The following is a 15,796-nucleotide window of genomic DNA, read 5'->3' as shown; positions in this document are numbered from 1 at the left end:
AGAGTAATAGTAGGAGAGAGGAAAATCGAAAGAGTAAAAAGCAGAAGATAAGAAGAGATGGATCTTAGTGTTCTGAATGAAGCATTGGCTTCCAAGTCCTTCGATAAGATTGCTGATATATGCGACAATCTCATGCTTCAGGTACCTTTTGATGTTCTGTATCAGGTCTGATGGTAATAGTGTGATGGATAGACTGGTATGAATGGATTTTGTGAACAGCAAGAATAGGGAACAGTGTCTTTGGTCCTGTTTCCTGATCTTACTGATGCCTTTTGCTAGTTCTTTCTTGGTTAGGATGAAAATTGATTGGGGCTGGGTGCAATTCTTTGTTGCTTGTATGGTGTAACTTGGTTCTCTTTTAACTCTTGACCGTTCTGTTCCTTTTTTTACTAGGTTCATCCCAGTTTGAATGAAAGTCTATGATGATTAATGTTAAAAAAAAAAGCAAAGGTACACATAACCAACTCTTTATTTTATCGACCGCAAGGCGAAGTTTTAAGCACTTTGCTGTCTTACTAGTGACATCATAAAGCAACCATGTAATTAAGGACTTAATACAAGTAGTCTGATTTTTGCGTTTTAAAATTTCTTATTTGTTTCTAGTAGTGCAAGCCTGACGCACTTTACTCAAGCTGAATATCTGATTCATACGCAACTCCAGCTTTCCAATCGCTGGGGATAACGTTTGGTGCCTGCACCCATGTCAAGCCCGCGCTGCCACTCACTTGCAACCTCAAGCTGACAGCCCCCTGTGGCGGACTAGCCATGTCGAAAACTGCCCCATACGCCCTCCTCATTCCTATCCATTGCTTACAATCCTCCTGCTCACACACCAAACGCATAATAATGTAACTATATGTACGATTCGGTACTTCAAGAAGGAGTAAAAAGTTTGTGATAAATAAGTAAAAATTTACCCGCCAAATATCAACGGCTTGGATATCGTTTTTGCCAGTTTGGTACAAGATTACAATGGCCAAGTAGCTTGGGTATCTGCTTTGTTCTTGAACCTTGAACTGCAGCTTGTGACCACCGTAGCGGCAGGGGATTCTCTGGAATTCCACGTCAACTACGCCATAAGCAAACAGCTGCGCGGCGGTGTTTGATCGTGCCATCCTTGTGTAGGCACGGGGACTCAGGATGAAATCTGTGTGGTCTCCTTCGCCATAGTCAGTCACCACAACGTTCACCCCATTACCATCACACAGTTGAGGGTTCGTGCACCTAACCTGAGTTTGTTTAATTAAGCAAAAGCAAGCGTCATGGATTAGCTAGCAACATAAAATAAGAAGCAACTTGTGTTTATAGATCAGTGCCAAAGCAACTAATGATAATGAAAACTTTTAATTAGTTTTAAGCGGTAGGGGCACATGTTTAACGCTAGAAACACTATACTATTCTAAAGGTTGAGTGGAAAGTAGTTTGATTTTGCGGAAGTTTCTGCCGAACCCATAACTCCTTGCTTTACCTGTGATCGCTTTCAGAGTTGAAATAATTAAGGGGCTTGAAGTTTTACCTGATAGCAAGCACCGCAGCCAGCTCCATTCTTGTAGAGCCTGGAAACCCCAGCCACGTTCGCATCATTGACAGTCCTGCCGTATTCTCCAAACCCGCAAGCTCCACCTAAATTCACATGATTGTTAGCTCATGTATGACATATGAGCATTGCATAGGCAGTAAGATTTAAAATCACAGTCAAGGACCTCAAGAATAAGTATATCCACTTGCTAATTTTAAAAATCGTGACGATGACACTTAATATTACTACTAAATACTACTAAATAAATAAACATGCACGTATCATAGGAGAAATGTACATACTTGGAGTCCCTAAGCAGTCAGGACTGCCATAGTAAGTTGCTCTGGACCGGACGAAATAGTCCTGAGAGTAACACAGAGACAGTGCAGGCAAGAGCACCATGACAGACACAAGGCAACAACGAAATCTTACTGAGAACCCCATGTTTCTGCTACCAAGCTTTTAGCAGTACCAAAGAGAATAATATAACCAAGAAAAGAGAAAGATAACCTAGCAAATGGAGAGGGGAGAAGTTGGATGAGCTTGTGAGAGATGGGAAGCTAAGAAATCAGTATCCCATATTTATAGCAGAAGGCAAGAGGCTGCTGTCGAGCAAATTGCTAAACCTTTTTTTTCTTATCTTCCACTAATTAGGAGTAGACAGTCCGAAAAAGGGTGCCAAGGCGGTAGGATTAAGATGAATGGTGTGTATACGTATGCGTAGACCCCGTTCTTGACCCCCTTAAGACCCTTCTTTGAATCTGGATACGTATTCTATTGACAAATGTTCTGCCTAACTTTTGTCAACATTCCCTTCACTTTTTGGTAGCTTCGTGTATCTCCAGGGTCGATTCTGAAAGTTTACGCGTGAATTATTACTCTACTTTTGGTACTAACTTGATTTTGTTTATGCTATTGTGTTTGAAGCATTAAAGAATTGAGACTAGAGAAGCAGATTTTTTGTATTCTCTTTTCTAGATATCTCCTCATCCTTCACCTATCAAGACAAAGCAGTTTTCATTTTCTATTCGTCTTGAGAGCTTGAGGCGTCAGAGTCTTAGATATTGCATCAAATGAAGAAGATCTCAGCATGAAGAATTTGAAATAAAGAATCAGCTGGATGGAGAACAGATGACAAACAAAGTTAAACTGAACTTAAAACAATAAAAAGCATGCACCAAATTGAACAGAAATCGAGCACTTGTTAAAAAGTAGGCTTCTTATTTCTTCCATCATAAAAAAGTAGGCTTTTGAGAGTTTTTGATTGATAAAGTTCTGTTTTTCTTGCCTTATATTTCCTCTGTTCTTGCTATACAAAAATTCATCATAACATAAACATGGTTAAGTTGTTTCAAGCTATAGGAACTATTAGTCATATACACCTTCAAAACCTATAGTTCCAATGCACTGAATATCTTTTTTCTTTCCTTATTAATTATTAAAAAACAGTTTGCCATTTTTGAAAAACAAAAGTTATGATTTTTTCATGTTTAAGTTTATATGTTTCCGGATGTTTGGCTGGATTTAAAATTCAAACCTTCAAGTCCCAGAATAAATTCGTTTGACAAACTTGAAACTTCCTCTTAATATGATTATTCATGTAACAGGTACTTGTGAAAGAATTGCTTGTTTTTAGTCAAAAACCAAAAGCTATTTGGAAAAATCCCATCAACACGACTAAATAGTACGAGCTGCATTAATCCACAAAATGCCATCACTTTGGTGGGTTGTAACGCACTATCACGACTGTCAAACCAGTAAGAACAAAACTAAGGTCTTCAGAACTGTCACTGGTGGTGGAAAATTTTAAGACTTGAGAGCACTCTTAAGTTTTCTGTTTTGCAGGTTTTATATAGCAAATTGGTCTTGAATTTCCCATTTTTTTCATTTGAAATCTTGGCACGTTTGTATTGATGTCGACACATGTGGCAAACAAGAGTGCAAGTGTGATTTTTCTGTAGGATACGTGTGCATAAATTCCAGTAGTATTTTATTTCTGAAGTGGGTTGTGGCTTTTCTTCTTGGTCTTCCATTTGGTGATTGTACGGCACATTGGGTTGTAAATACCATGGAAAAAAGAATGGGGGAGAAACATAGTAGGTTAGTAGTAGCTGCTAATTATGGCTTTATGACTCTGGTCATCAATTAACTATTGAATCATGGCTTCAATGTGAAAAGACTTAAGTACTGAAGTAACTAGTAGGAAGCAAGCATAGGGAAAGAAGACAAGAAGAAAGGAAGAAAATGAAAAATAAAAAAATAAAAAACAAAATTTTAATTGGAGTTTAAACAAATAAAACACTGGAATTTATTGATCCCAAGATACACTTTGTGCGCCAAATGAGACTGATACACGTGCTAAGAAAGCATATCCTTCAACTCATTCCCATGCCTTTGCTCCCCGAACAAAGCACACACTGTTCTCAGCTTCTCCAGTCATCCTTCAACTCGAGCTAATACTGTTGCAGCAAACAACATATCACAGAAGCTATAAAATAATTTTATAAATTAAAATAAAATTTGGACAAAAAATTGGATCTCTCTAAACACGTATCACTGCTGGGTTCAAATTAGATTGATACTTTCACATTTCAGAAAGACAGGCATAAAAAAATTGAGAGAAAGAGAGAGAGTGACCACCAGCTTTATTGGCTTAAATAAGGAGATCACTCTCCATTAACCAGCCTTGCCACTTGGAACAAATAATGGAATGGAATAGACACTGTTGAGAATTGGGACCAAAATACATCAATGATCTATATCCAAAATCCATTTTCGACTTAGAATCTCCTTCTAATATTTGTTTTTTTTTTTTTTGAAAGACGATTTCATTAATAGAAAGGGAAAACATAGCTCCCAAAACAATACATGGTTTGAGACTTCAATGCGTTAGCAAGAAACGCACATTAGTCTCAAACCACATAACCAATCAAAAAATACAAAAAAACTCCATCCATCTCCCAACGTTTACAAAAGAAAATCCCAATCCCTGTTTTTGTGATTAGCACTATTTACATTACCAAAAATCCCCTCAAGAAACCCCTGACTACCCCTACTCCTTCATAATGCTAATGAGATCTCTCTGGTGAATAGCTCCCTCCTTCGCGAGGTTATCAGCCATTTGATTGTTTTCCCTAAAGCCATAGATAACATCCCATTTTCCTAAATCTCCAAGGAGCTTCCGCTGGACTGTTCACCCATTTGACAGCATTCATTGAATGGCTCTCAATAACCAACCTATGGCCCCATTTGGAAGCAATAAACCCAATTAAAACTTCTCTAATGGCCCTTATTTCCGTTGGTTAGAATCTCTCACCCTGTACCTTAAAGTAGCGTTTGGTATAAGAAAAGTGAAAGCACATTTTTTGTAATGTGTCCAATTAAATTATATTACAGTATTTATTTTACAACAGATCATTATAATGTAAGATTGTAATGTAATCACATTATATTATACTTTATAATATTTTTAAAAATATTTTTACTCTTTAATTTTATTATTTTATTAAAAATATTTTATAATATTTTAATTAAAATAAAAAATATTAAAATAAAATGGGCAAGAAAAAGCTTTTGACGTCCCTGTATCATCCCTCAAGAGTCAAGACGCTCTCAATACCGGCACTACCGGGACACTTTGGGCAGGCTCATCCAAGTTGAATTTCGTGTGGACAAAGATGGGCTTTTCAAGGTTGGATCTTTTGACGCCACGAATTTAAATGGGCTTTAATTTTTCGGCCCATGGAATAGGGCTCAGAAGGGACCAAAAAGAAACAAGAAGAAAACCTCCCACAGAAAACGATCTGACAGAGTAATAGCAGAAGAGAAGAAAATCGAAAGAGTAAAAGCAGAAGAGAAGAGATGGATTTTAGTGTTCTGAATGGAGCATTGGCTTCCAAATCCTTCGACAGGATCGCTGATATATGCGACAACCTCATGCTTCAGGTACTTTCTCTCTTTTCTCTCCTTTTGATCTTTTATTTTCCTTTTTTTTTTGTGTGTGTGATGTTTCATCTAATTTTTAGATAGTTCAAGTGTTTTCCTTTAGAATTCCCAAAACCCTATCGAAACCCTAATTCGAATTTATAAAAAAAAATCAGGTAGCAGCGGAAGGCGTTGCTTTTCAAGACGAGTGGCCTTTCGCAATTCATCTTCTCGGCCACATCTACGTCGATGATATGTAAGTCCCATTTATTCTTTTTAATTAATAAGTTATATATACGGGATTATATGTGATTATGGGAAATGCTTTTTTTGGGAGTAAATGTTGTTTTCGTTTACATTTGTTTAGTTTGGGATTTGATGTTTGAAGGGAATGGTTTTGCAGTAATAGTGCAAGGTTTCTTTGGAAATCAATACCTGCAGCAATCAAGGAGAGCCAACCGGAGTTGGTTGCAGCCTGGAAAATAGGTCAGAAGCTGTGGACAAGGGACTATGCTGGTGTCTATGACGCAATTCGTGGCTTTGATTGGAGTCAAGAAACACAAGTTCTTGTTGCTTCTTTCTCAGGCATGCTTTCTCTACCATAGCTTTTTACAATATTTTAAGTGTTATTAGGTAGATAATAAAAAATATGTTAAAAAATGAAACCTGAATTAAATCAATAAAAGGAAAAAAAGGAGCTAATTATAAAAAGTAATATCTAATTGAAACATTATGGTTCAGTACAGAAACAATGATAGTTGAATTGCTTATTTTGACTGAGATGCATTGAAATTGAAGGAGTGAAAACATGTAAAAATTAAGTAACACTCAATATTATAGAATGTCCGTAAAAGATTTAGGCAATATACCAGTTGTGGTCATTATTTCATTTATTTGCTGTCCTTTTTGTAGAGCTTTACACTAAGAGGATGTTTGGACTGCTGCTATCTGCTTATTCAACGATAAGCATCCAAGATGCAGCTCAATTTCTTGGAATGAGTGAGGATGATGCCACAAATTGTAAGTACACACATTCCTTGTTATGTTTATACTGTGAATATTCTATTATTTTATTTGCTTTTAGATGTTTGTGATAAGCTTCTTTTGAGACCATATGAGTCTTTATAGTGTAAACATAAATATATGAAATCAGAAGGATATATCATATTCTGAATCAATGAAGTCTCCTTTATAGATGTTTAACTCCCTGATTGCAAGCTGGAGACATGTCTGGTTTATATCTATAATCAGTGAATCAATGTTGAAGCTTTTGCTTCTTATGGTTTGAGTAGAGTCTACATTTCTTGACTTTGAAACCTCTGGTCCTCTGCCTTTCCAGATATTCGAACATTTGTGCTCCCTGTACATGCAAAATGTATAAATCTCGAGACTCTGAACAAGTTTGGCAAAGGAAAGCTACTTTTTCAATTTCTTATATAGTTCTTGGTTTTATGGAACAAGATCGATGGCCATACAAAGCTAAATTCCCATTGAAAAACATGGAATTTTGCTGTTTGTAGGCTTGCCAAACTGGCTTTTACTGTTAACCCTTTTTGGAGCTGAATGTTCCACTTTTTGTATTGTTAATAGAATTGTCTACTTAAATTAGTGTGTGCTATACTATTCACAATTTCTTTTGGGTTGTTGATACAACAATATTGGTTGTATTTATTAATGTTGTTGATTTTGGATGTTTCACATGCAGATGCACTACGGCAAGGTTGGACAGTCGATCCTGTTTCTCAAATGCTAACTGTGAAGAAGCAGGCTATTGTGAGAGAGCAAAAATTAGATCCTGGCAAATTGCAGTGCCTGACGGAATATGTTTTCCACCTTGAACATTAAATCATATTTGTAACTTCTGAGCTTTCGATTGCCTTGTTATATTGAATTCTTTAAGAAGTTGAAACAAGTTAATGCTTCTCATATTTTTCTAAATTTTGGGGAGCTTCTTCAAACCTTCACTTAGTTTATCTTCTATCATCTTACATGCCCATTTTATGTTTTGAAACAGTTTCAGTGAACATCCTGATCCGGTAAAGCATGTTTCATCCTATAAGTAGCTGATGAGAAGTAGGAATAATTACGCAGCTGGAAACACGTAATTTAATGACATAAACAATCAGTTTTATTACCAAAGAAAGTCATATATACTTGAATTTTTTTTTTAAAATTATTCAAGAGAATTTAAGTAAATGTTCATTTTTTATTGCTTTCAATAAAGTTTTATATTTTTATTTTAAATTAAATAAATTTTTATGATTAATAATTGATTAATTGTCGTCAGTTACAATGTTATTTATTATTTTATGCTCATGTGGTGTTGACATGAAAAGTAAAAAATATTACGTGTTTATATATCATATCATATCATATTAACATATTATGTCATCATCTATTATAATATGTCAATATATCATTAATATCATGTAAAATGTAACGATAACTGATATTTTGATAATAACAATAAATTAATCATTAGACATAGAATTTTGTTTGATTTAAAATAAAAAATAAGTAAAAATTTATTTGATTTAAAAATAAATATATAAAAATTTAATAGAATGAAATAAATAAATAATAATTTATTTAAGAAATTTTAAATAATTTAGAGATTAGTTGAAGTGATAAAGGTGAATGAGATTGAGACTTAGTTAAACACATGGAAGTAAAGATTTGGATTTGAAATGTAGTATTTTTTATTAATGATTACGAAAAATAGTGAAAACAAAACACTATCAATTACTATAAGACGTCGTCATCATGATAATAAACTCAGTGGAAGGAAAAATACTCTAAAGGTGTAACTCTATTGACTCATGAAGCAAAAGTACATATAACAACTTTTTATTTTATCGAGCACAGGGCAAAGTTCCGAGCACTTTGCTGTCTTACTAGCGACATCATAAAGCAACTACATAATTAAGGAATTAATACAAGTAGTCTGATTTTTTTCCTTCTAAAATTTGCTACTTTACTCAAGCTGAATATCTGATTCATATGCAACTCCAGCTTCCCAATTGCTGGGGATAGCGTTTGGTGCCTGCACCCATGTCAAACCGGCGCTGCCGCTCACTTGGAACCTCAAGCTGATAGACCCCTGTGGCGGATTAGCCATGTCGTAAACTGCCCCATACGCCCTCCTCATTCCTATCCATTGCTTACAATCCTCCTGCTCACACACCAAATGCATAATTATGTAACAATATGTACGATTTCCGTACTTCAAGGGGTCAGAATTTTGTGATAAATAAGTAAAATTTACCCGATAAATTTCAATGGCTTGGATTTCGTTTTTGCCAGCTGGGTACAAGATTACGATGGCCAAGTAGCTTGGGTATCTGCTGTGTTCATGAACCTTGAACTGGAGCTTTTTACCACCGTAGCCGCAGGGGATTCTCTGGTATTCCACGTCAACTACGCCATAAGCAAACAGCTGCGCGGCAGTGTTTGATCGCGCCATCCTTGTGTAGGCACGGGGGCTCAGGATGAAATCGGTGTGGTCTCCTTCGCCATAGTCAGTCACCACAATGTTCACCCCGTTATCATCACACAGTTGAGGGTTCGTGCACCTAACCTGAGTTTGTTTAATTAAGCAAAAAAGGAAGTGTCATGGATTAGCTAGCAACATAAAATAAGAAGCCACTTGTGGTTTATAGATTAGTGCCAAATTAGCAATTAATAATAATTAAACTTTAATTAGTTTTAAGCAGTAGGGTCACATGTTGAACACTAGAAATGCTTTTAGCAAGTGAGAAATATATACTATTCTAAAGGTTATTGCCGAAATTAGTTTATTTTTGCGGAAATTTCTGCCGAGCTCATCACTTTGGTAGCTTCGTCCTTGCTTTACCTGTCGCTTTCAGAGCTGAAATGATTAGGGGGCCTGAAGTTTTACCTGATAGCAAGCACCGCAGCCAGTTCCATTCTTGTAGAGCCTGGAAACCCCAGCCACGTTCGCATCATTGACAGTCCTTCCGTATTCTCCGAACCCGCAAGCTCCACCTAAATTCACATAACTGTTAGCTCATGTATGACATGATGAACATCCTTAAGTGAATTTGAAGGTTTAAAATCACGGTCAATATCCACTTGTGAACTTTAATTGTAATAAATAAATAAACATGCATGTATCATAGGAGAAATGTACATACTAGGAGTCCCTAAGCAGTCAGGACTGCCATAGTATGTTGCTCTGGACCGGACGAAATAGTCCTGAGAGTAACACAGTGCAGGCAAGAGCACCATGACAGACACAAGGCAGTAACGAAATTTTAATGAGAACCCCATCTTTCTGCTACAAAGTTTATAGCAGTACCAAAGAGAATAACGTAACCAAGAAAAGAGAAAGATAACTTAGAAGATAGAGAGGAGAGAAGTTAGATGAGCTTGTGAGAGATGGGAAGCTAAGAAATCAGAATCCGATATTTATAGCCGAAGGCAAGAGGCTGCGGTTGAGCAAATTGCTACACCTTTCGCTTCTTTTCTTCCACTAATTCGTAGTAGGCAGTCCGAAAAAGGGTCTTAAGGCGGTAGGATTGAGATGAATGATGTGTATACATGTGTAGACCCCGTTCTTGACCCCCGTAAGACCCTTCTTTGAATCTGGATATGTATTCTATTGACAAATGTTCTGCCTAACTTTTGTCAACATTCCCTTCACTTTTTGGTAGCTTCGTGTATCTTCAGGGTCGATTCTGAAAGTTTACGCGTGAATTATTACTCTACTTTTGGTACTAACTTTGATTTTTTTATGCTATTGGGTTTGAAGCATTAAAGAATTAAGACTGGAGAAGCAGATTTTTTGTATTCCTTTTTCTCAATATCTCCTCATCCCTCACCTATCAAGTTTTCATTTTCTATTCCTATAAAGAGCTTGAGGCGTCAGAGTCTTAGATATTGCATCAAATGAAGAAGATCTCAGCTTGAAGAATTTGAGAAAAAGAATCATTTGGATGGAAAACAGATAACAAACAAAGTTAAACTGAACTTAAAACAATAAAAAGTATGAACAAAATTGAACAGGAATCGAGCCCTTGTTAAAAAAGTAGGCTTTTAATTTCTTTTCTCTCCAATCTTTCATCATAAAATAAACATGGTTAAGTTGTTTCAAACCATAGGAAGTATTACTCCTTTACACCTTCAAAACCTGAAGTTCCAATGCACTGGAGATCTTTTACTTACCTCATTAATTATTGAAAAACAGTTTGCCATTCTTGAAAAAACAAAAGTTTTGATTTTCCCATGTTTAAGTTCACATGTTTTCGGATATTTAGCTGGATTTAGAATTCAACTCTTTAAATTCTAAAATATATTCCTTTGACAAACTTGAAACTTCCTCTCATGATGATTATTCACGTAACAGTTACTTGTGAAAGAATTACTTGTTTTTGTCAAATATCAAAAGCTTATTGGAAAAATCCCACCAACACGAACTCCGGTTTATCAAATTTAAACTAGCACGCATCATCTTTGATAAGCTGATAGGTTTTGTTGACTCGGAAGAAGGGAAAAGCCATGTACTAAATTTAGTAACAGCTGCGTTAACCAACAAAAAGCCATCACTTTAGTGGGTTGTAACGCACTATCCCGACTGTCAAACCAGTACGAACAAAGCAAAGCTCTCCAGAACTGTCATTGGTGGTGGACAATTTTAAGATAATACTTCAAAAATTAGGGGTGAGAGCACTATTATTTTTTCTGTTTTGCCGGTTTTGTATAGCAAATTGGTCTTGAATTTCCCATTTTTTTAAGTCTTGGCACGTTTGTATTGATGTCGGCATGTGTGGGAAACAAGAGTAGAAGTGTGATTTCTCTATAGGATAAGTGCGCATAAATTCCAGATGTATTTTATTTGTGAAGTGGGTAGGTGGCTCTTCTTCCTGGTCTTCCATTTGGTGATTGTAGGGCACGTTGGGTTGTCAATACCATAGAAAAAAGATTGAGGAAGAAGCATAGTAGGTTAGCAGCAGCCGCTTATCATGGCTTCAATGTGAATACTCTTAGGTACTAAAGTAACAAGTACAGGAAGCAAACATGGGGAAAGAAGAGAAGAAGAAAGGATGAAAATGAACAAAAAAAAAAAAAACAAAATTTTAATTGCAATTAATTGGTGTTTAAACAAATAAAATACTAAAATTTATTGATCCCAAGATACACTTTGTGCTACAAATGACTGATACACGTGCTGAGACAGCATATCCTTGACTATGATTCTCAGTCCCATGCCTCTGCTCCCTGAACAAAGTACACACTGTTCTCAGCTTCTCTGGTCATCCTTCAACTCAAGCAAATACTGTAGCAGCAAACAACATATAAGAGAAGCTAGAAAATATTTTATAAATTAAAATAAAATTTGGACAAAAAATTGGATCTCTCCAAACACGTATTACTACTAGGTTCAAATTAGATTGATACTTTCACATTTCAGAAAGATAGGCGAGAGAGAGAGAGAGAGATAGTGACCACCACATTTATTGGCTTCAATAATGAGATCACTCTCCATTAACAAGCCTTGCCACTTGGAGCAAATAATGGAATAGATATTGTTGAGAATTGGGACCAAAATACATCAATGATCTATATCCAAAATCCATTTTCGACTTAGAATCTCCTTCCCACATTTGTGATGATTAGGATAAAGGGAGTTGCAAAAGGTAATGTAATAAGGGAGCTAAACTGATAATTTTTTGCAACAACGAACACCACTATCTAAGATTCCTCTTTGGTCATTCTCAAACCCCAGAAAACTTAACAGAAGAACCAAAAGCAAATGCAAGGTGTAAAGCAAATGACCACAGAGTCAAACAAACAACAATAGCTTCCAAGTGTCTCTCGTTGCAGATTTTAGGGTGGACAGAAAGAGCAATGATGGCAAAGGTGGTGAGATCATAATACAAACAAGCAAATACTTTTCTATTCCAGAACACACTTGTAGAGAAATGTACGAGTAACAGGCAGAACCTAGAACCATTGTTGGTGTGGAAGTGGAAAGAGGGGCATATGATAGAGATTGAAGAGCTAATGTTCAATAAAGGCATAACACATCTATAAAGGTTTATTCCTCCTTCATCCTCCACAGTAGATCAATTACCAATAAAAGCCTTTATACGTCAAGAATCAGGATATTACTTTAATCATTTCATTCAATAGGCAGAGATTTCACACAAAATAACGAACACCCAGCTACATCATGGTACACTGCTTGATAACATATATAAAACACTAGTAAATCACGGTACATTGCTTGGTAACATAAATAAAACACTAGAAGCCACGTGAAGAGTCACAATGCATCAAAGTATCAATACTTTCTAAATAATCCACGCTTCAACAGACGAGATTAATTGGATCCTGCGGTAGCAAGTATACCCTACATCTAAGTTCCATCAAAATTGTGGAACAAAAAAACTATAGAGAAAATAATTATGAGTGACACAAAGGACTCAAAATGAAATACAGCTATCTTTTAAGCATACTGCCTTCTAAAAAAAAACATTTATTGTTACTGAAGAACTACTTAAAAAAAAATATCTACAATATATAAAATGCAATGTAATCAATCATACAATTCAAGAGAAAACACATGGTTTACCTGACAGTTTTAACAGTCACATAGTACAAGTCTCTTATGGTCAGATAAGTTGTGCCTTCTTCAGGTCAGAAACAACACCACGGTCTTCAGCGCCCCTTTCATTGTATAATACCTGCAGAATATATTGGAAAAATACAGTATAGTAATGCATGAAAGCTAGTAGAAAATATAAAACTCCTTCAAGTAAAAGAACCTTATCTATGATGCCATATTCAACTGCCTCACTGGGGCTAAAATATTTTGGGCGCCTGATATCCGCTTCAATCTGCTCAGTTGACTTTCCAATGTGTTTTGCATAGAGTTTAACCTTGAGCATAATTCATATGCAGTTACATTAGCCCAAATTTGGATGCACATCCAACAGAAAAGTTTGCAAAGTCAGCTTTAATGCTAATAAGTCAATTTATGAACAAATGCATACAGTCTGCAGTATGCAGTTTAGTCATAGAAGACCAAGCAAATACAAAGCCGTGTAAGTAGGATCATGGTGTTTTCAAATGTAAGCTTGGTGTATAATCAGAAATCAGAATCCTTAACTAAGCAGATCATTTTCTTACCAACTCTGTTTTCACATTCTTTACTTCCTTTCTTGCAAGGTCAACATCTGTTGCTTGACCTTGAAATCTTGCAATAGGCTGCAGATTGGTAGAGATAAAAATAATAAATATTAAACATGTCAAAGTTCAAGCAACATCGTAGAAGAATTTCATAGTTTAGAGCATCAGAGATCCACTGTCCGAGAACCAACCTGCCTCATCATTATTGTAGATGAAGGAAGAGCAGAACGATTTCCTGTTGCACCGGCAGCTAAAAGTAATGCAGCTTCTCCCCAAGCATTACCAACACAGAGAGTAAAAATAGGAGGCTTCACATACCTGCAGTGAAAGATAGTATTCAAAACAGAAAATAAAGCTTGGAAGCTCTTCTGGAAGGATAAGGATGTGCAGAGGCTCATAGAACATTATACATTCAGAAAATTTTCCAGGCAAGTTGTATCTAAGTGTCTAGGAAGTAGAAAAACTTCATGTAACTGGGCCTCATCATGACTCAAAGAACATATCATTCACAAAGAATGATGCATTCACCATTTAAGAGTAGTTGATACTGCTGGGTTTTGACATCTAGAGTGAAACTACCACCCTGAAGCCAGGAAGAGAATTCCGATATTTCAACGTTTAATAAATGCAAATTAAGTGCAGCTCATAAGACAAGTAAATTGTGAAATACAGCATGAGTTAAAAAGTGGAAAGAGTAATAACCCCATAACGTCATAGATTGCAAAAGCCTCAGTCTCGTAACCCAACTTCTCGCCACCCTGAAAAAAGTGAACAATCCTATTAACAGTATTGAAAAGGGAGCAAACTAACACAACATCTGATTTCCTCTTTTAAGCACCCTAATAATGCAAAAGAAAAGGTAAAAGAGAATAAATATTTTTACTTACTAAGCACACCTGCAATACATTTTAACTCTATCAAAAAGAAACTAAAATAAGACTGGTTCAAAATACTTTCTAATAAAAGTTTGCATTTTTATCTTTCATTTAGCATCCAATTCTAATTATGATGACAATAATCACAGCAAAAATCTACATTTATGCTTCCAGAACATGGTTATCAACTTCTGTGATAAGAAAATCATACCTTGGTTGTTCCAGTGGAGTTTATGTATAAGTAAATAGGCTTCTCCGCATCTTCATACTGAAGGTAAAGAAACTCAGCCAGTATCAACTCTGTGACAGAAGGAACAAGCGACATTCCCAAGTAAACTATGCGGTTCTTGTACAAATACGATGCTAAGTCCGGTGGAGGTTGCTCCCATGCACTTCCCCTCGAAAACGGAATAACCTATCCACAAAATTCCGGGAAAACGCCGGCATAATGTATTTACTTTGCAATATACTTGACCTAGATAGGGCAATTCAACTTTGTGATATGATACTCAAATTTGAATTAAGAATTAAGATTAGTATTAACGTTACTTGTTCAGCATTCTTATAAAATAAAATTGCCTACTTTCTAACCGTTAGCACTATTAATAAACATTTGAAAGTCCTAGAGAAGTAAAGAAATTTAGATTAAAAGTCAAATAATTTAACGTGTACCATGGTTACGACACCTCGTTTAGGCTTGGATCGGGAGAGGGAAGCCGGGTTGAGAGATTCAGGTCGTAGCTTGAGACCGGAGAAATCTCCGGCGACGCTTCCGGTGGCGGGAAAGGGAGAAAGGAAGTTGGTTGAGAGAGAAGCTCTGAGAGAAGTTGACGGAGGAGAGTTTAGGGTTCGATAAGGGTTTACGGTTCGTGCAGAGGTTGGTGGTGATAACATGTGAGCATGGAGCGCGAGGCTTGATGCTGCTGCGGTTGCGACCTCCATTGATGGCTATGGTGCCTTCGAAGAAAAGCTGCGTTTCGGAAGGCAGTTAGCGAATAGTCGTAACAAAGAAGAAGAGGGAGAAGTGATATCCGGATCAAATCCGATTCGAAAATCTGGTAATGGTTCGGGTTAGCCCCGAAGTGCGGCGGTTTGGTTTGGTTGGCCTGGTGTTCAGGCCATTTTTGGGCTCCTTTCCTGTAATGCTTATGACTTTCAGCCCATCTTGGGCTCCCTGCCTTTTCGTTAGCGTGGGCGTGGGCTTATAATTGTCTAGCCCAAAACATTGTCTCTTCGCTCTTCGGTCACCTTTTGGGTTTATAATTGTTTGCTCATCTTCTTCTAGGACCCTTCGTATCTGATTTGTCGGTCCTTTTTGTCAACTCCT

The 15,796-nt window shown here is 36.5% G+C and overlaps 4 protein-coding genes across 6 annotated transcripts; 1 reads left to right on the top strand and 3 right to left on the bottom strand.

Moving 5' to 3' along the window:
- LOC18606169 (COP9 signalosome complex subunit 8) lies at positions 43–7,407 on the top strand. 3 transcript variants are annotated; one of them, XM_007039631.2, is made up of 6 exons: positions 5,298–5,464; positions 5,620–5,699; positions 5,847–6,028; positions 6,356–6,463; positions 6,783–6,854; positions 7,149–7,407. In XM_007039631.2, the coding sequence occupies exons 1-6, from the start codon at positions 5,381–5,383 to the stop codon at positions 7,286–7,288; spliced, it is 666 nt and encodes a 221-aa protein (XP_007039693.2). In that variant the 5' UTR covers positions 5,298–5,380; the 3' UTR covers positions 7,289–7,407. The 3 variants fall into 3 exon arrangements, with proteins under 3 accessions (XP_017974055.1, XP_007039693.2, XP_007039692.2); XM_018118566.1 differs by lacking the exons at positions 5,298–5,464; positions 6,783–6,854 and adding an exon at positions 43–141; XM_007039630.2 differs by lacking the exon at positions 6,783–6,854.
- On the bottom strand, positions 452–2,082 carry LOC18606170 (expansin-like B1). The gene is made up of 4 exons (XM_007039632.2): positions 1,822–2,082; positions 1,517–1,623; positions 918–1,229; positions 452–821 (listed from the first exon to the last, which is right to left on the bottom strand). Exons 1-4 carry the CDS (start codon positions 1,961–1,963, stop codon positions 624–626), a joined length of 759 nt encoding a protein of 252 aa, XP_007039694.2. The 5' UTR covers positions 1,964–2,082; the 3' UTR covers positions 452–623.
- On the bottom strand, positions 8,223–9,862 carry LOC18606168 (expansin-like B1). The gene is made up of 4 exons (XM_007039629.2): positions 9,598–9,862; positions 9,342–9,448; positions 8,709–9,020; positions 8,223–8,615 (listed from the first exon to the last, which is right to left on the bottom strand). Exons 1-4 carry the CDS (start codon positions 9,731–9,733, stop codon positions 8,418–8,420), a joined length of 753 nt encoding a protein of 250 aa, XP_007039691.2. The 5' UTR covers positions 9,734–9,862; the 3' UTR covers positions 8,223–8,417.
- Positions 11,553–15,528, bottom strand: LOC18606167 (ATP-dependent Clp protease proteolytic subunit-related protein 4, chloroplastic). Its single transcript, XM_007039627.2, has 8 exons — positions 15,142–15,528; positions 14,681–14,884; positions 14,297–14,352; positions 13,786–13,912; positions 13,595–13,672; positions 13,231–13,344; positions 13,038–13,149; positions 11,553–11,738 (listed from the first exon to the last, which is right to left on the bottom strand). Exons 1-7 carry the CDS (start codon positions 15,409–15,411, stop codon positions 13,078–13,080), a joined length of 921 nt encoding a protein of 306 aa, XP_007039689.1. The 5' UTR covers positions 15,412–15,528; the 3' UTR covers positions 11,553–11,738; positions 13,038–13,077.

The sequence above is a fragment of the Theobroma cacao genome, chromosome 3 (genome assembly GCF_000208745.1).
Source record: "Theobroma cacao cultivar B97-61/B2 chromosome 3, Criollo_cocoa_genome_V2, whole genome shotgun sequence".
Classification (NCBI taxonomy): Eukaryota; Viridiplantae; Streptophyta; class Magnoliopsida; order Malvales; family Malvaceae; genus Theobroma; species Theobroma cacao.
Note: the sequence above shows the minus strand (reverse complement) of the source record. Positions and strands in the feature narration are given on the sequence as shown.

Bases quoted from the DNA above. Each gene is read 5' to 3' on its own strand.
- LOC18606170 (XM_007039632.2), bottom strand. From the start codon at position 1,963: ATGGGGTTCTCAGTAAGATTTCGTTGTTGCCTTGTGTCTGTCATGGTG. The intron at 1,624-1,821 runs GTATGTACATTT...ATGTGAATTTAG, and splicing joins TGACTGCTTAGGGACTCCAA to GTGGAGCTTGCGGGTTTGGA. The intron at 1,230-1,516 runs GTAAAACTTCAA...AAACAAACTCAG, and splicing joins GCTGCGGTGCTTGCTATCAG to GTTAGGTGCACGAACCCTCA.
- LOC18606169 (XM_007039631.2), top strand. From the start codon at position 5,381: ATGGATTTTAGTGTTCTGAATGGAGCATTGGCTTCCAAATCCTTCGAC. The intron at 5,700-5,846 runs GTAAGTCCCATT...ATGGTTTTGCAG, and splicing joins CACATCTACGTCGATGATAT to TAATAGTGCAAGGTTTCTTT. The intron at 6,029-6,355 runs GCATGCTTTCTC...TCCTTTTTGTAG, and splicing joins TCTTGTTGCTTCTTTCTCAG to AGCTTTACACTAAGAGGATG.
- LOC18606168 (XM_007039629.2), bottom strand. From the start codon at position 9,733: ATGGGGTTCTCATTAAAATTTCGTTACTGCCTTGTGTCTGTCATGGTG. The intron at 9,021-9,341 runs GTAAAACTTCAG...AAACAAACTCAG, and splicing joins GCTGCGGTGCTTGCTATCAG to GTTAGGTGCACGAACCCTCA. The intron at 8,616-8,708 runs GTAAATTTTACT...GTGTGTGAGCAG, and splicing joins AAGCCATTGAAATTTATCGG to GAGGATTGTAAGCAATGGAT.
- LOC18606167 (XM_007039627.2), bottom strand. From the start codon at position 15,411: ATGGAGGTCGCAACCGCAGCAGCATCAAGCCTCGCGCTCCATGCTCAC. The intron at 14,353-14,680 runs GTATGATTTTCT...CACTTTTTTCAG, and splicing joins ACTCCACTGGAACAACCAAG to GGTGGCGAGAAGTTGGGTTA. The intron at 13,913-14,296 runs GTTATTACTCTT...CTTTCACTGCAG, and splicing joins GCAATCTATGACGTTATGGG to GTATGTGAAGCCTCCTATTT.